Here is a 20,113-nt window from a genome sequence, read left to right on the forward strand (position 1 = left end):
CATACGCCCGAATGAATACACAATCAACGTACAGGAATTTACCATCCATTTAATCATGTACTTCATCTTATAGCAAGATGTTCTTTATCACAAAACAATTCTACATTTCTATGTGTGTTCCTATTAACGAGGAAATCTAAAACGTGTATTTGTGTTTGTAACAACAAGACTTTGTCTATGTGGTTTTCCTACAGTGTATAGAAGACGTATGTGTATTCTAAAGGCTATAGAAGGTAGGTTTCATAGTTTAGGTAGCCTACCAACCTGAAGGCGTAGAACACTGTAATACAAACAAACGGTAGGTGGAGTTGAGTACACAACCACCAAACATTTGACATGTTCACTTCCCAGCACCAGAAAGTAAGACACTTGGGCTGCGTTTACACACGCAGAAGATCTGATCTGACTGGTCAAAAGACGAATCGGTGGCAAAATATCAGAATTGGGCTACCAGTGTAAACACAGCCATACAGACACTAAGTAAGTAAGACACTAATCCCTTAAAGAGTCAATTCGCCGTTTTGTTTTTTGATTCACATATTCACCTTTCAAATAAGTCAAATCCTTTTTTCATGACAACATTTCTCTAGATACCCTACAACAGATACATTGAATACAAGAGGTCCATAGGGGTGAATACTAATTGCCAAATGTGCATATAATTGGAATTTACGTGCAAATCGCCCATTGACATCAATGCTTGATTTTTACACAAAAGTCTGAGATGGACACACAGATTTCTAGTTAGAATTCAGCCCATAGTAAACATTCTTCTCATTAGACTTTGTTCACCACAGAAAAGCTACGAGAGGAGGGAAAGAGAGAGAGATCAATGAAAATACCAGTTAAACACTGACTTCCTTTGAAATTGCAAAGAAGAATGGGTTTCATCTTTGTTGCCTGTCACATCCTATGCCCTTGCAGTGGAATTTGTTCTCAAGCCAAGACACATTATGGTGGATACATTGTACGATATCGCTGAGAATTTATTTAATACCAAACAAAACTATACACAGAAACAGAAACAGACGCACAAACATTGTGATAGCTTACTTAAGTGTTTAGAGTACTGCTTCCTCTGTTGTGTTTTAAGACTCAGGCCGATCAGGGAGAACCAGGGCCGTACTATTTCTGGGCTGAGGCGAGGGTGTCCATCTCTGGCCCTCTAAGGTACTGGCTGCAGTTTGGGTCTCCCCTCACGGTCGGTGCTGATGGGATGGGCCGACCGGTGTGTGGGTTGACGCACCAGCACTCCCCCCTCTGGCCGTGCAGAGACATCTTACACTGAAACACAGAATGAACATGTGTTTGTGTGTGTGTCTGTGTGTGTGTGGATGCTCCTGGGCCATGGAGTAAGAGTGAGTAGTCACCTGTTCTGTTTGAGGTTACACTGCCCCCTCTTGTCACAGTTGGGGATGTGCAGGGTGTAGCCACCAGTTTCAGGTTACACTGCCCCCTCTGTCACAGTTGGGGATGTGCAGGGTGTAGTCACCTGTTTGAGGTTACACTGCCCCCTCTTGTCACAGTTGGGGATGTGCAGGGTGTAGTCACCTGTTTGAGGTTATACTGCCCCATATTGTCACAGTTGGGGATGTGCAGGGTGTAGTCACATGTTTGAGGTTATACTGCCTCCTCTGTCACAGTTGGGGATGTGCAGGGTGTAGCCACCAGTTTCAGGTTACACTGCCCCCTCTTGTCACAGTTGGAGATGTGTAGGGTGTAGTCACCTGTTTCAGGTTACACTGCCCCCTCTGTCACAGTTGGGGATGTGCAGGGTGTAGCCACCAGTTTCAGGTTACACTGCCCCCTCTTGTCACAGTTGGGGATGTGCAGGGTGTAGTCACCTGTTTGAGGTTATACTGCCCCCTCTTGTCACAGTTGGGCATGTGCAGGGTGTAGTCACCTGTTTGAGGTTATACTGCCCCCTCTTGTCACAGTTGGGGATGTGCAGGGTGTAGTCACCTGTTTGAGGTTATACTGCCCCATATTGTCACAGTTGGGGATGTGCAGGGTGTAGTCACCTGTTTGAGGTTATACTGCCTCCTCTTGTCACAGTTGGGGATGTGCAGGGTGTAGTCACCTGTTTGAGGTTATACTGCCCCCTCTTGTCACAGTTGGGCATGTGCAGGGTGTAGTCACCTGTTTGAGGTTATACTGCCCCCTCTTGTCACAGTTGGGGATGTGCAGAGTGTAGTCACCTGTTCGAGGTTATACTGCCCCCTCTTGTCACAGTTGGGGATGTGCAGGGTGTAGTCACCTGTTTGAGGTTATACTGCCCCCTCTTGTCACAGTTGGGGATGTGCAGGACATACAGGTCTTCCAGTGGGCCTCGGTTATCTCTGAAGGGCATCTTAGATATCCTCTCCAGCACCTGGTCCAGCTCCTGCTGACACTGAATCTACAGTACACAACAGGCAACACCAGTCACATGATTAATAGCCTGGGAAATCTCAGACCTTGGAGCAACAGGCAACACCATTCACATGATTAATAGCCTGGGAAATCTCAGACCTTGGAGCAACAGGCAACACCATTCCCATGATTAATAGCCTGGGAAATCTCAAACCTTGAAGCAACAGGCAACACCATTCACATGATTAATAGTCTCTGACTATTACACTGGGGCCGAGCTCCCTGCCATCCAGGACCTCTATACCAGGCGGTGTCAGAGGAAGGCTCTAAAAATTGTCAGACTCCAGCCACCCAAGTCATAGACTGTTCTCTCTGCTACGCACGGCAAGAAAACCGATGCACCAAGTCTGGAACCAACAGGACTCTAAACTTCTACCCCCAAGCCATGAGACTGCAAAATAATTATTTGAATAGTTAACCAAATAGCTACCCGGCATTGACCTTTTTTGCACTAACATTTTTGACTTATCACATACGCTGCTGCTACTGTTGACTATCTGTTAGCTTCATTCTAACTATATGTACATATCTACCTCAATTCCCAGGCAGGGTGCTCTTCAGAATATATTACGAGTTTGGTTTGGACGGGCTTAAAATGCAGACGGGATTTCTGCTCGTGAAAAACAACGTTGTAAACTTGTAACGCTAACGTTAGCTGTCATGGCACAAGCAAACAACTTACTTGCCATATACACTAATTGAAAATATCTAGCTAAAATACAGATTTTTGTGTCCGGTGGTAGGCTAATGTTTTTGTCAGGACATGAACGGAAAGGCTCTGGACTGATTTCCTGCTCGAGTCCCATTTCCACCTCTTGTCCCAACCGATGCTGGTACTGTCAGCAGACATGTGTGCTGGAACATTGGATACATAGTGGGAGGCAAACCGTCGGCTTAGGGAGACTACATGATTAATGACCCAGAAATACCTTCAGACTACTGTTTGAGAAAAGAAATAAAACATTCTCCAAAATCATCTACAAAGGTTAAGAGCTGGATTCTCGGAGGAATAATAATCCACAGGAAATGAAATGAACAGCACTACCAAAATATAGAATACAATTATTAATTCACATGAAAATTAATGTTTCCCTCACAGGTATAACTGAGAGTAAATTTTATTTGCATGACTGATTCTATTCACGGATTATTGCCAAAGCACCTGATCGCCCTCTTTCTGTAGGTGTTATGGCTTCATCAATAGTAAAACGATTGGAATGTTCATTTCTTTGCACTTACAGTCTCTCCTGATGGGTTTTGATGTGTTGCCAAGACTCTCTAATATCCGGGGCAAATGGTTCTATTTTAAACTTGGCATCCGTGAAATGCCAAAATCATTATCCTCAAGGAAAATCACTCAGTGTGGGAAAATTAGTACTGGTAGTAGTTTATAATAACATCTTGAAATAAAGCATTTATATTAGTTTAGTAAACCGTTTATTCAGGTACTGCTGGAATGTCCATCTTTTTGTGAGAAATTACACCGGTCACTCAGAACATTTACGAAGCATTTATAAAGTATAAACAGCGCTCACTTTAAATGAGGTCACGCAAGAACACTTAACTAATGATTAGTAGATGGTTTATAAGGACCGATATTAAACATCTTATGAACGATTGTGTTAATTATTATGACATAGTTATTCATAAATATAAATATAAATATGTGAATTCCTGTCTTACTAACATTTACATATGTGGGCGTAATGATGAATAAACTATTTAATAATCCATTATAAATGCTTTATTCCGAGGGGTTATTATAAAGTACTACCAAAGTATTTTCCTAGGTCGGTCTACAACAGGACGCCAGGCCCGACTTCAAGGAAACAATACAGTTTTCAACAGTAGGGTCTTGTACTGTCATGTGTGAAACATTTACACCTTCCCCATGGTCACGTTCAGTACGCTTCAAATGGGGGCAAACGTTGTCAAACGCAGGGCTCTCTTGTCCAATAGAAATGCTTATCTACATTTTCCGATTGAAAAAGCTGACCTTAACTGTCCAAATTGGCAGTAAGACATTGTTAGCTGCTGGACACCATCAGGTCTGCTCCTGAAGATGGCAGCAGTGCACTAGGTTCCGTTAAGACTGACTCCTTCCTAAAGGGACATGGACACTGCTAATCATGATCCCAGGTTCACTAACTGTTTACTAACAGATGCGACCCACTAATGGTCTAACTAATGGTTTACCAAGGCAGCGTCTCAAATGGCACCCTATTCCCTTAATATGGGCCCTGGTTAAAAGTAGTGCCTTATATAGGGAATAGGGTGCTATTTGTGATGTAGCCTAACTGTTTACTACTAGGTGTTTACTAACCTGCTTGCCACGGGGAGTTTTGGGGTCCTCCGGCTTGTTACTCTTCATCTTGGTCTTCATCTCTTGTCGGTGCTGGCGCATAGCGTTCTCCTTGGGCCCCAGCCATGGGTTGTCCTTAGTGGCCTTCCTCACCGGGGGGATCTCTGTCAGGCTCGTGTCCAGGAGGTCCACCACCTCCCCTGAGGGACAGACACGCACGCAGACACAGATGCATGCACAGACTCACACACATGCACATACGCACACACACACGCATACACACACACACACGCACACGCACACGCACACACACACACACACACACACAAACATACATACAAACACAGTCAAAACAGCTCTATGGAAACCAGTTCCATTAAATCAATTGATCGTTCATTACAACACTGTCATAACATTGTTGTTATATTGTCATTACATCACAGAAAAGCTCAACCATGTGAATGATTAAGTATACTGCACCTTCCTTCATGAAATGAGAAATGATAGGGCCAGCAGGTTGGCTTTAGTACATTTGGCAATGGCATGCATGGTGAATTTTTCAGCGGAAATAGATACATCTTTAAAGGTGCAATATTTAGGATCTTTTTCAAAAATATTGTGAAATATTATTATTTGTTTATTTTTTCCATTTTAACTTCCAAGAATGAGAACCAATAGTGAACATCTGATTCTTTCTGTGTACACTTTTCTGTTAATTCTGGGGCACCTTCACCTGATATGACTAGTGTCCTCCTCACCTCCAATGTCAAGGCATGTCATGAAAGGGCACTAGCTCTTTTTCATGTCTGACTGATTAGAACGAAAGCTTGAACAGCAACCACACAGAACTAACACACCACACTATCTGGGGAAGGGAGGTAGAAGTCCTCAGCTGTTTGACCAGATAACGTGTGGTTAAACATCAACCAAACAATGCAGGGGGCCTGGCCCTGCGAGTCCACTAGCTGTCCATGCTATTCCTGACAACAGACAGAGCGGTGGCTGAGGGCCCACTAGCAGCTCTCCCAGTGCTCTGGGACCGTCAAAATGGAAGAATAACAGAAACGGCAGGGGGGAGGAAACAGTTGGCTGGTCCTTGTTTTGAGGAAATCTTAGATGAATAAACTTTCAGAGTAATGTATTGTTTACAAACTCTCTGTACTGTCAGGCTGTCCAGTGACATACCACTATTAACGACAGAGGGGGTTATAAGTTATAAGTTATAAATAAGATATAACAGGGTTGGCCGGCCCTTAAGTGAAGTGTATTCTACACAAGGAAGGAGCAAGGGGGTCCCTCTGACGTTTACAATCCAGTAGGTATATAATATGTAATACCTAGATGTTTCAAACAGACCACCATAGTCCCTGTGCCTAAGATAGCGAAGGTAACCTGCCTAAAAGATTACTGCCCTGTAGCACTCACGTCGGTAGCCATGAAGTGCTTTGAAAGGCTGGTCATGGCTCACATCAACACCATCATGCCAGAAACCCTAGATCACTCCAATTTGCATACCACTTCAACAGATCCACAGATGATGCAATCTTAATCGCACTCCACACTTCCTTTCCCACCTGGACAAAAGGAACACCTATGTCAGCGCTCAACACCATAGTGCCCACAAAGCTCATCACTAAGACAAGGACCCTGGGACTAATCCCCTCCCTCTGCAACTGGATCCTGGACTTTCTGGCGGGCCGCCCCCAGGTGGTAAGGGTAGGCAACAACACTGCCACGCTGATCCTCAACACTGGGGCCCCTCAGGGGTGCGTGCTTAGTCCCCGCCTGTACTCCCTGTTCACCCACGACTGTGTGGTCAAGCACGAATTTAACACAATCATTAAGTTTGCTGACGACACAACAGTGACAGATCTAACTTCAGCTCCTGAGAGGATCAGATCTAAACATCTAACTTCATCTCTCCTCATGAAACTATCAGATCTAAACATCTAACTTCATCTCTCCTCATGAAACTATCAGATCTAACTTCATCTCTCCTCATGAAACTATCAGATCTAACTTCAGCTCTCCTCATGAAACTATCAGATCTAACTTCAGCTCTCCTCATAAAACTATCAGATCTAACTTCAGCTCTCCTCATGAAACAATCGGATCTAACTTCATCTGTCCTCAAGAAACTATCGGATCTAACTTCAGCTCTCCTCATGAAACTATCAGATCTAAACATCTAACTTCAGCTCTCCTCATGAAACTCTTTGTGCTCTCAGTGTCCTTTGCAGAACAGAGGGCAGAAGTCAACTGGAATCAGGTGTGAGACATGCACAAAAACACACACACACACACACACACACACACACACACACACACACACACACACACACACACACACACACACACTTATACATTCCTAAACACACACACACACAGACACACACAAATTAAGTTGTTTTCATATATTAGATAATCCCAACTGTCTCCAACTGTAATATACTGATTCCAGCTTCACGGAGGAAACCTGAGAAGGTCTGAGTCTATTAAATACCAAACACACACACACACACACACACACACACACACACACACACACACACACACACACACACACACACACACACACACACACACAGAGAGACACACAGAGACACACAGAGACACAGAGACACACAGAGACACACACGGACAGGGTCAGGACCCCACTCTAAGGGGGCCCCGTTCCTGCAGTACACTCTGTTCCACCGATCCACAGAGGTGGGCCTGGGTTTTGCAACGTCAACAGAGCTGCAGCTCCATTGTTTTTACTTTGTTCTTCGGTCCACTGCTTGAATTAATACAGCAGACAAAAGGGATGAATGGCTTCCTTGCTTTTTTAATAGCTGATGTTTGTCAAATTCCAAGAACAGCACAAAGGAGAGAAGGTTCATGTCTGACAGTCTAGACTCTAGTCAACTGAGCAGATGGCCCATGGATGGAGAAGGGGAGACTGGATAGGTCAAACCAACACACATTCATGGTTCAAATGATCCCTTTAATTATCCCCTTTAATCTCAATGTGACTTATTGTGTAATAAATGAATATTACCTCACTCTAGGGCCAGCATAGTGATAATGATACTGTATTTCCCCGTGTTTATGTTTACGTATCACCTTCACAATTGACTGTACAGTCGTGGCCAAAGGTTTTTAGAATGACACAAATATACATTTTCACAAAGTCTGCTGCATCAGATTGTATGATGGCAATTTGCATATACTCCAGAATGTTATCAGATTAATTACAATTATTTCCAAAGTCCCTCTTTGCCATGCCAATGAACTGAATCCCCAAAAAACATTTCCACTGCATTTCAGCCCTGCCACAAAAGGAACAGCTGACATCATGTCAGTAATTCTCTCGTTAACACAGGTGTGAGTGTTGACAAGGACAAGGCTGGAGATCACTTTGTCATGCTGATGGAGTTCGAATAACAGACTGTAAGCTTCAAAAGGTGGGTGGTGCTTGGAATCATTGTTCTTCCTCTGTCAACCATGGTTACCTTCAAGGAAACACGTGCCGTCATCATTGCTTTGCACAAAAAGGGCTTCACAGGCAAGGATATTGCTGCCAGTAAGATTGCACTTTAATCAACCATTTATCGGATCATCAAGAACTTCAAGAAAAGAAAGTCCAGTAAGCGCCAGGACCGTCTCCTAAAGTTGATTCAGCTGCGGAATCGGGGCACCACCAGTACAGAGCTTGCTCAGGAATGGCAGCAGGCAGGTGTGAGTGCATCTGCACGCACAGTGAGGCGAATACTTTTGGAGGATGGCCTGGTGTCAGGAAGGGCAGCAAAGAAGCCACTTCTCTCCAGGAAAAACATCAGGGACAGACTGATATTCTACAAAAGGTACAGGGATTGGACTGCTGAGGATTGGGGTAAAGTCATTTTCTCTGATGAATCCCCTTTCTGATTGTTTAGGGCATCCGGAAAAAAGCTTGTCAGGAGAAGACAAGGTGAGCGCTACCATCAGTCCTGTGTCATGACAACAGTAAAGCATCCTGAGACCATTCATGTGTGGGGTTGCTTCTCAGCCAAGGGAGTGGGCTCACTCAAAATATTGCCTAAGAACACAGCCATGATTAAAGAATGGTACCAACACATTCCTCCGAGAGCAACTTCTTCCAACCATCCAGGAACAGTTTAGTGACGAACAATGCCTTTTCCAGCATGATGGAGCACCTTGCCATAATGTTTGTGTCATTCTCAAAACCTTTGGCCACGACTGTACAGTAAAGCACTTTGGGGAGCTGTAGTTAAAAAGAGCCAGCTCCATAACTGCTTCCCATTATCCTTTACAAGGCCTGCTAGGACTCTCCTCCTAGAATCACACAGTCAGCACAGAGCAAGTGTGATAACTAAGTTGCTTGAGGAACAAAACTTTGATATTTTGGGTCCATGGCCAGGAAACTCCCCAGACCTTAATCCCATTGAGAACTTGTGGTCAATCCTCAAGAGGCGGGTGGACAAACAAAAACCCACAAATTCAAAAACCCACAAACTCCAAGCATTGATTATGCAAGAATGGGCTGCCATCAGTCAGGATGTGGCCCAGACGTTAATTGACAGCATGCAGAGGTCTTGAAAAAGAAGGGTCAACAATGCAAATATTGACTCTTTGCATCAACTTAATGTAATTGTCAATAAAAGCCTTTGACACATATGAAATGCTTGTAATTATACTTCAGTGTTCCATAGTAACATCTGACAAAAATATCTAAAGACAATGACGCAGCAAACTTTGTGAAAATTAATATTTGTGTCATTCTCAAAACTTTTGGCCACGACTGTACAGTAAAGCACTTTGGGGAGCTGTAGTTAAAAAGAGCCAGCTCCATAACTGCTTCCCATTATCCTTTACAAGGCCTGCTAGGACTCTCCTCCTAGAATCACACAGTCAGCACAGAGCAAGTGTGTTTACCTCACAGCCAGGCTATCTGGCCCGAGAGGCTCCTCCACAGCGTGAAGCTAGCTGGGGCTGGGCAGGTCCTGACACGTAGACACTGGCTGCACCCAGCCAGGCATCTATCCACCCCTGAACTGACTGACTGCAGGCTAAACCTGGGACTCTGGATGCGTCCCAAACAACACTGTATCCCTATGTGACTCTGGTTTACAGTAGTGCACTATATAGGGAAAAGGGAGTATTTTGCCATTTGGGACACACACACCTGGCTCAGGAGGACAGAGAGACAAGGAGACGGAGGCAAGCCAGAGCCCATCAAACCTGCAGGGCAGCACGGACAATTACAGCACACACATACAGAGAATAGAGAGAGAGGGGAGAGAGATGGTGCCCATCTTTCCCATTCCTTTGGGATTGAGGCTTGTAGATGTGACCTTGACATTAGACCATTTTTGAGGTCTGAAAAGTCCAGATTAACTTTGAAGAGTGAACATATCCATATCTCCTTTATTAACAGAGATGATAGGACACCAGATTAGGGTTGCATTTCCGTGACTTTCAATAAATTCTCTGGTTTGCCCGAAATCCCGGTTGGAGGCTCCCCCGGAGTCAGGGGGGAATAATCAGGATATCCAGAATCCTCCAACCAGGATTTCTGGAAAACCAGGGAATTTATTGAAAGATGAAAATGAATTTTGCAACCCTACACCAGACATGTGATCCAAGTCATGGCACCAATGTAACAAGTCAACTGGCCTTGATACACAAACCACCAGGATCAATTCCTAAGACAAGAGCTCTGCCTGCAGCCATCGGGCTAGCCATGAACAGATCTTGGGTGATTGCAGCAGCCAAATGCATTGGCCTCCTTCTGTACACACATACCCAGCACTTAAATCTCCTTCAACTCCATTATCTTCGGTGAAGAAACATCAAACCATCTGTCGAAGCCAGCCCTATCCCCTGCAAAGCCCTTTCACAGGTCCCCTTCCAACCCCACTCAGCTCAGTAACATTTCAGACATAGCTTGTGTTTTCTCCAAGCACTGAAGAGAGAGAGGGAGGGAGGGAGGGAGGGAGTGGAAGGAGGGAGGGAGGGAGCCAGCGAGAGAAAGAAAGAAAGAAAGGGAGAGAGAGAGAGAGAGAGAGAGAGAGAGAGAGAGAGAGAGAGAGAGAAAGGAAGGGGGAGAGAGAGAGAGAGAGAGAGAGAGAGAGAGAGAGAGAGAGAGAGAGAGAGAGAGAAAGAATGAAAGGGAGAGGGAGAGAAAAACAGAGTGAGAGAGAAAGAGAAAGGGAGCAGGTTTATTCTGGAACGAGTCTGAGGCACGCTGAGATTCTTAGCATGGCTTCGGGTGAAGTTGCAGCCCCAGGGGTGGATGGCAGTGAAGCCTGTGTTTTAGAGAAGCAGGAGGGATTATCAGGGGCTATTTCGGGCCTGCGGGCACCATCTAGGGGGCTGGGCACCCCGGCAGTGGACCCATGCAGGTACAGATGAATACCCCTCGTTAGGGAGCCGTGTTATTCCACCGCCCAGTTGCAGCCAGATGGTCAGGATCTGTTTTCCTTGTAAAGCTTTGAGGTTTTTTTGTTGGTCTTTTGTGGGTGGGGTTGTGTGTGGGGTTGTGGGTGGGGTAACCCTCCCTCTGTTGGATAAGTGGCAGCCCAACGATGTGATCCTGATGGGAGGATGAGTGATGAACCTTGGTGTGTCTCAAATAGCACCCTATTAAGTTAACCTTTATTTTAGCAGGGTCTCTTTTGCAAAGGAGTGTACTACTTTTGACCAGGGCCCATTATAGGGAACCCTTTGGGACGCTACCCTTCTCTTAAATATATATTTTTAATAGTATGTCTTTGTATTCGCGTGATGTATTATTGACTACGACGTGTCTTTACGTAATAATATGATATACTCCCCGTCTGCCGGTTGTGGAATCAATCTCGCCCCAACGTCTCTATTTACATCCTTCTCTGACGCGTCACAGTAAACCGACTGTAGCTGTACCACTTGATATTGACAATGAGGGGCTACTGTCTAGGCGTAGGCTGGTGGGCTAATAAAGATGCCCATCCACCACAGGGTTCAGGTAAGGAGGAGACACGGGGTGCACCACAGACACTGAGGAGGGTTTTCATATCACGTCTTCCATGGATGAAAGGCTACATGCCAGTCATGCATTAAGGCCTGTATAGCATGAGATGAGTAGCATGAAGGAATGCATATAGGGTGCTCTGCGATTCCCAGTGATCCAATCTTGGAGAATGCAGAACACGTTTTCCTTGGTTATAACATGTGTTCACATAATAACAGTAAGAAGTAAGCTTTATGCGACAACTCATTGCGTATGTGTGTATTACGTGTGTTCTGCCAGATGAGAAAGACAGGTAAATTAAGAGATGATTCTTTTGATACATGAGCGGATGTGACTGTTAACCAATGCTTTTTTACTTTGAATTATAAACTGATCCTATAAACTCCTCACAAACTCCTTATTAAACAAGCCCTTTATTAAACAAGCCCTTTAGTACACAAGCCCTTTATTAAACAAGCCCTTAATTAAACAAGCCCTTTAGTACACAAGCCCTTTATTAAACAAGCCCTTTAGTACACAAGCCCTTTATTAAACAAGCCCTTTAGTACACAAGCCCTTAATTAAACAAGCCCTTTATTAAACAAGCCCTTTAGTACACAAGCCCTTAATTAAACAAGCCCTTTATTAAACAAGCCCTTAATTAAACAAGCCCTTTAGTACACAAGCCCTTTATTAAACAAGCCCTTTAGTACACAAGCCCTTAATTAAACAAGCCCTTTAGTACACAAGCCCTTAATTAAACAAGCCCTTTATTAAACAAGCCCTTTAGTACACAAGCCCTTAATTAAACAAGCCATTTATTAAACAAGCCCTTAATTAAACAAGCCCTTTAGTACACAAGCCCTTCATTAAACAAGCCCTTTAGTACACAAGCCCTTAATTAAACAAGCCCTTTATTAAACAAGCCCTTTAGTACACAAGCCCTTAATTAAACAAGCCCTTTATTAAACAAGCCCTTTAGTACACAAGCCCTTTATTAAGCAAGCCCTTTATTAAACAAGTCCTTTAGTACACAAGCCCTTTATTAAGCAAGCCCTTTATTAAGCAAGCCCTTTATTACACAAGCCCTTTAGTACACAAGCCCTTTAGTACACAAGCCCTTTATTAAACAAGCCCTTTAGTACACAAGCCCTTAATTAAACAAGCCCTTTATTAAACAAGCCCTTTAGTACACAAGCCCTTTATTAAGCAAGCCCTTTATTAAACAAGTCCTTTAGTACACAAGCCCTTTATTAAGCAAGCCCTTTATTAAGCAAGCCCTTAATTACACAAGCCCTTTATTACACAAGCCCTTTAGTACACAAGCCCTTTATTAAACAAGCCCTTTATTAAGCAAGCCCTTTAGTACACAAGCCCTTAATTAAACAAGCCCTTTATTAAGCAAGCCCTTTAGTACACAAGCCCTTAATTAAACAAGCCCTTTAGTAAGCAAGCCCTTTATTAAGCAAGCCCTTTATTACACAAGACCTTAATTAAACAAGCCCTTTAGTACACAAGCCCTTTATTAAGCAAGCCCTTTATTAAGCAAGCCCTTTATTAAACAAGCCCTTTATTAAGCAAGCCCTTTAGTACACAAGCCCTTAATTAAACAAGCCCTTTAGTACACAAGCCCTTTATTAAACAAGCCCTTTATTAAGCAAGCCCTTTAGTACACAAGCCCTTAATTAAACAAGCCCTTTAGTACACAAGCCCTTTATTAAACAAGCCCTTTATTAAGCAAGCCCTTTTGTGCACAAGCCCTTAATTTAACAAGCCCTTTAGTACACAAGCCCTTTATTAAACAAGCCCTTTATTAAGCAAGCCCTTTAGTACACAAGCCCTTAATTAAACAAGCCCTTTAGTACACAAGCCCTTAATTAAACAAGCCCTTTAGTACACACGCCCTTTATTAAACAAGCCCTTTATTAAGCAAGCCCTTTATTACACAAGTCCTTTATTAAACAAGCCCTTTATTAAACAAGCCCTTTACTAAACCAGCCCTTTATTAAACAAGCCCTTTATTAAACAAGCCCTTTATTAAACAAGCCCTTAATTAAACAAGCCCTTAATTAAACAAGCCCTTAATTAAACAAGCCCTTTATTAAACAAGCCCTTAATTAAACAAGCCCTTTATTACACAAGCCCTTTATTAAACAAGCCCTTAATTAAAGTGAAGTGTTACTGCTATTAATTATCCCAAGGTTTACTCTGTTTCAACAAGCAGGAAATGTGATGTAGCTAGGCTACTATGGCCTGACTTGTCATAGATTGTGGTTTCGCACGTCGGCCTATTTAGACATTGAAAATGTGTAGGAAACGTGTGTAACCGGGGTTGCTTTTTGCATAATCTCGTGGACACACCAGATTGTGTCCAGAAGTTTATATCACTCTGTATACTGGGATGCTTAAACCTGCAAGAAAGTGGTTAATAAGGGACTGTTTGAAAGGGAGTCATATAAACATTGCCTCATTTTTTTTACAGGTAACATACTGTGAATTCTGTCTGAAGTACATTATAAAACTGTATAACCCAGGTGTACATAATAGTACTGTGTTACCCAGGTGTACATAATAGTACTGTGTAACCCAGGGTTACATAATAGTACTGTGTAACCCAGGTGTACATAAAAGTACTGTGTAACCCAGGTGTACATTATAGTACTGCGTAACCCAGGTGTACATTATAGTACTGTGTAACCCAGGTGTACATTATAGTACTGTGTAACCCAGGTGTACATTATAGTACAGTGTAACTCAGGTGTACATTATAGTACTGTGTAACCCAGGTGTACATTATAGTACTGTGTAACCAAGGTAAACATAACATAACTGTGTAATCCATGTGTACATTATAGTACTGTGTAACCCAGGTGTACATTATAGTACTGTGTAACCCAGGTGTATATTATATTACTGTGTAACCCAGGTGTACATACTAGTACAGTGTAACCAAGGTAAACATAACAGTACTGTGTAATCCATGTGTACATTATAGTACTGTGTAACCTATGTGTACATAATAGTACTGTGTAACCCAGGTGTACATAATAGTACTGTGTAACTCATGTGTACTGTTAGAGCCGATTTGGACATAATTGTATAAAAGACTGAACATACGGAGCTCCATGTATATTTGTGTAAATATATTAAATATTAATGTACATGATGAAATATTAGGTACGTACCTTTATGATTTATATTTACCTGATTGAGATATATTCATTTGTTAGTGTAATTCAGTTTTTGGCCCCCCCTCTTGCCCATTCATTGTATTGTGGTAAGTGTGTTAGGATAAAGGCAGGAAGTTGGGCCTTCGGGGGAGGGAGTCCTTGCTAGATGCAGGAGCGGTATAGTTTTTTGAACATACAGACAGGTCATGTTATGTATTTTCCATATCAAGTATTCTATGCTTTAAGTTGATTGGAGAATCATTTCTTTGTTAGATATAAGAAGAATAAAACTTTTTGTTGCACCATTTCCCTGGATGTCATTGAATGTTTGGCCGTTTGGAAACCTTGAGTGTGGACTGTATGCGTACCAAACAACCCTGCTTCAGGCTTGGGCAGTGGCTATGGTAAAGAGGAAAGGAGGCCACTACATGTACATTATAGTACTGTGTAACCCAGGTGTACAGAATAGTACTGTGTAACTCAGGTGAATATAATAGTACTGTGTAACCCAGGTGTACATAATAGTACTGTATAACCCAGGTAAACATAATAGTACTGTGTAATCCATGTGTACATAATAGTACTGCGTAACCCAGGTGTACATAATAGTACTGTGTAATCCATGTGTACATAATAGTACAGTGTAACCAAGGTGTAACCCATCCCTTACATGCCAGGCTGTGAATACATAGAAACAGTCAGAGTAGAAGAGAAACAGTTTGAGCAGAGAAAAATAGGATGGCGTCATGGCAATTCACTGTACTGTAGGCTAGGACTGTGGCATCTGGCTGTAGCAAAGCAGACAGCAAGTAGCTATTTCAGGAAGAGTTCCACCATAGAAATAGTATTAGAACACCACTACCTCCTAAGACCCAACTTATCTCTGGCTACATGTGCAAGTGTAGGTTACTCCACGTGCATTTCTAGTGCTACTGTCTGTGGTGACCTGGCCCTAATCCATTTAAACTTTTCAGGAATCACAGGTTCTCCTTCATAATCTAATCTAATGTTACATTTGGCAGATGGGGACATTGACATTAGGTTTATTAGAAATCACACCATACTGAACGAGCTTCAACAAACACTCCATGACTAGTTGACAGTGGTTGGGGTCAAAGTACAAAGTCCAAATTTCCAATCAATGTGGCATTATTTTACTTCTCTCTCCTCTCTCATGTTATCCAATTCAATAGGAATGTTTTGGGATTTCTGTGTAAAACACAAGCTGGGAATGTTATTTCAGGGTATAATCAAGCATACAGTAAGTCTTACAGTATAGGCTTGCTTATACAGTGTATGTTATACAGGAATAATATTGATAGGTAAGGGAGTCTATTGGATTCCAGCAAGGGCCCAATAAGTCAACACATGGAGGTCAATAAGTCAAACTAGTCCAGTGTAGTTCTGGTTGTTGTTGGAGACTGATGGATGATACTACCTGCATACGTTTCTTTCATTTGTGATTAGGACATATAGCCCAAAGCCAAATATCGGCTTAGAGCATTTGCAGTTCAATTCGGTACATATTAAAGGCAAAATTACCTTGATAAAATTGTGTTATAAAAGTGTTATACCTGTGTAATAACAAATCATTCAAATAAATAGGCGTTTTAGAGCGGGTTAATTACAGTTTCAATGTTTCTATGAGTAAATGGACGCCAAAATCATTAGTTTAGACTGCTGCGAATTAAATAAATCACAATACGGTCCACGCTAAGGGCTGTAAACCATCCCAATGACAGAGCAATTACAGATTAACGCATACTAATGATTATACTTCCCAAACTTCCTCTCTGTTCCATTATAACACTGTAAATGTATCAAGCTTGTTGAAACTGACCGCTAAGTTGCTCCGGGTGCTCCTGGCTCCCCGTGGGCTCGGTGACCACTTTGTGTCCGCACAGCCCCAGCCCCTGGACCAGCTGCTCGAGAGGCAGATCGGAGTCCGGCTTCGGGTAACACCGGAGTCCGCTGGAGCATCTCGGGGTGTACACGCCGCATAACTCGCCCTCGTGCCGGGCGCACACCGGGCAGCAACCGCAGCCCGGTTCGCGCACTATCTCTGCACAGGTCTCGGTAAGCTTCGGGCACGCAGCCTGACGTTCGGCGGTGCAACTCGGGCAACGGAAGACCATCTCCGCGAAAGAAGTTCCCACGAAAGCCACCGACAGCAGCAGCAAGCTGCAGCCTGAATACGATATCATCCTCGGTGTGGAACGTCTTGTCATTTAGTGAGGCGATGGAACGCAACTCCAGGTAAAATAACTGTGCATGCGAACAGGTGAAGCCAGCGGATGGGTTGAGTTCTGCAGGGTCCTACCAACCGCAGATTAATTGACAGCTCGTCAGACCAGTGGTGCGTATGGAAGAGCAGCCCCAACAGGCAAACCCCAACAGGCAATTTTGTGCTATGACGAAAATATTATATAGCCTCTCAAGTTTTCATGCACAACTATACATAAGACCAGTCCAATTTGTAATCAACTTACATTAGGGTACTCAGCCAGGTGTCTCTGGCCAACTGTTGATGAGGCCTGTATATAGATAGATTTGGTGATTTATTACAACAAGCAGAAATAACTGTCAGACAAACCCAAACACACATAGGATACACTGAAGTGATGCCCTATAAACGTTCTATTTAAAATGATTCTGATCAATGGAAACGAAGAATTGTAAGTTCTAGATACTATCCGCATTATAGGCTATGCAGCCTATTTGTAATAGTACTATTGTTGGAAATGTGCAAAAAATACACTGTACAATAGGGAAAGGCAAGAAGAGAATGTTCTATGTGGTAGTATCATGCAGCTCAATGGAGGAAAACGAGGCAGCATTCCCTTGGCTGGGCCTGAGACTGAGAGAGGCAATATTCCATACTGTAGCATGTTTATTTTTATCAGCATGCACCCTCTTCCAGAAAATAAATAAATAAACAAACATAAACAAAAAGCATTCCTTCCATGTCCATTGACACTTAATGAAAGCCCTGCCCAGAGTCTGCATGCCATTCCCTACCTGGTGGGCGCTGTGTATGTTGCCTATTGATCAGCTGGGGCCAGGCGCTGAGGTGTCGTGCTTACATACCAAACAAGCTCCCATTAACCCGTCCAGTGAGTGCTGTGGTTGCCCGGGAGACTAATTGCTGTTTATTTAAGGGCACAGAAATAAACATTGCATATATACTGTAACCATACTCTCCAGCCAGGCAGGGAGTCACAGATATAAATGTGGATTATTTTGTTTTGTGGGTGCCCTCTGATTTCATGGTATTTCACCTATTTACGGTCGGCATCCCGGCTCGGCCTTGAGGGCGGACGCGAGGAGAAAGGGCCCTTCTGAAGGGGCCAGTATCTTGGGGGGCATCTGGATGATGCTGGGGGTGTTTGCGTAGAACCTCATATGTCATTTTATAAAAAGCAACATTGGGGAGGAGAAGCAGAGAAGGCCTGGTTTATAAACAAGGCCTGGGGCTAGAGTTTGCCCAGTGTCTGGGGACGGCCACCAGGTAATGGGGTAACATGCCACAGTATCTGGCCAGCGGTTATTGCAATGCCATTCCCATCAAGTTCAGCTACCTAAAATTCCCCCCAGAATTATTAAGTCAATATACACACTAGATAAAGTACAGGTCCACATTGATAGTGAGCGCTGGGTGAGATCTCTTCATGCAGTGAATGAATACATTATCTGTTTCTATGCATATGTAAAGAGCTATAGTTCATTTCAATATGTGTACGTAGGCATTTCACTGTTAGTCCACACCTGTTGTTAACGAAGCATGTGACGAATAACATTTGATTGATATGAAGTGAAACATTACGACACTGAGCAGAAATCCCTTTGATTAGAAAATGGCATATTTCCGATATGGGCCTAGCACAGTTGGATGACCTGTTTATATTTGTATATATTAGAACAGTATCCTGGCTATACTGATTATAATGTATTAGAACAGTATCCTGGCTATACTGACTATAATGTATTAGAACAGTATCCTGGCTATACTGATTATAATGTATTAGAACAGTATCCTGGCTATACTGACTATAATGTATTAGAACAGTATCCTGGCTATACTGACTATAATGTATTAGAACAGTATCCTGGCTATACTGACTATAATGTATTAGAACAGTATCCTGGCTATACTGACTATAATGTATTAGAACAGTATCCTGGCTATACTGACTATAATGTATTAGAACAGTATCCTGGCTATACTGACTATAATGTATTAGAACAGTATCCTGGCTATACTGACTATAATGTATTAGAACAGTATCCTGGCTATACTGACTATAATGTATTAGAACAGTATCCTGGCTATACTGACTATAATGTATTAGAACAGTATCCTGGCTATACTGATTATAATGTATTAGAACAGTATCCTGGCTATAATGACTATAATGTATTAGAACAGTATCCTGGCTATACTGATTATAATGTATTAGAACAGTATCCTGGCTATACTGACTATAATGTATTAGAACAGTATCCTGGCTATAATGACTATAATGTATTAGAACAGTATCCTAGCTATACTGATTATAATGTATTAGAACAGTATCCTGGCTATACTGACTATAATGTATTAGAACAGTATCCTGGCTATACTGATTATAATGTATTAGAACAGTATCCTGGCTATACTGATTATAATGTATTAGAACAGTATCCTGGCTATACTGACTATAATGTATTAGAACAGTATCCTGGCTATACTGACTATAATGTATTAGAACAGTATCCTGGCTATAATGACTATAATGTATTAGAACAGTATCCTGGCTATACTGATTATAATGTATTAGAACAGTATCCTGGCTATACTGATTATAATGTATTAGAACAGTATCCTGGCTATACTGACTATAATGTATTAGAACAGTATCCTGGCTATACTGACTATAATGTATTAGAACAGTATCCTGGCTATACTGACTATAATGTATTAGAACAGTATCCTGGCTATACTGACTATAATGTATTAGAACAGTATCCTGGCTATACTGATTATAATGTATTAGAACAGTATCCTGGCTATACTGACTATAATGTATTAGAACAGTATCCTGGCTATACTGACTATAATGTATTAGAACAGTATCCTGGCTATACTGACTATAATGTATTAGAACAGTATCCTGGCTATACTGACTATAATGTATTAGAACAGTATCCTGGCTATACTGACTATAATGTATTAGAACAGTATCCTGGCTATACTGACTATAATGTATTAGAACAGTA

General features: G+C 42.5%; 1 protein-coding gene across 4 annotated transcripts; it reads right to left on the reverse strand.

Annotated features, from left to right (window-relative positions):
• Window positions 1–33: 33 nt before the first annotated feature.
• LOC110528844 (insulin-like growth factor-binding protein 2-A) lies at window positions 34–17,269 on the reverse strand. 4 transcript variants are annotated; one of them, XR_002474308.3, is made up of 5 exons: window positions 16,698–17,256; window positions 4,736–4,914; window positions 2,258–2,398; window positions 1,054–1,284; window positions 34–802 (listed from the first exon to the last, which is right to left on the reverse strand). XR_002474308.3 is itself a non-coding variant. In XM_021611002.3 (4 exons), exons 1-4 carry the CDS (start codon window positions 17,083–17,085, stop codon window positions 1,126–1,128), a joined length of 867 nt encoding a protein of 288 aa, XP_021466677.3. In that variant the 5' UTR covers window positions 17,086–17,269; the 3' UTR covers window positions 34–1,125. The 4 variants fall into 4 exon arrangements, 1 of the variants encoding a protein (XP_021466677.3); XR_016497024.1 differs by having other exon boundaries at window positions 1,371–2,398; window positions 16,698–17,209; XR_016497023.1 differs by having other exon boundaries at window positions 34–1,284; window positions 1,371–2,398; window positions 16,698–17,209.
• Between the last annotated feature and the right edge of the window lie 2,844 nt (window positions 17,270–20,113).

The sequence above is a fragment of the Oncorhynchus mykiss genome, chromosome 7 (genome assembly GCF_057628025.1).
Source record: "Oncorhynchus mykiss isolate SJ-2025 chromosome 7, ASM5762802v1, whole genome shotgun sequence".
In the NCBI taxonomy this organism is placed as follows: Eukaryota; Metazoa; Chordata; class Actinopteri; order Salmoniformes; family Salmonidae; genus Oncorhynchus; species Oncorhynchus mykiss.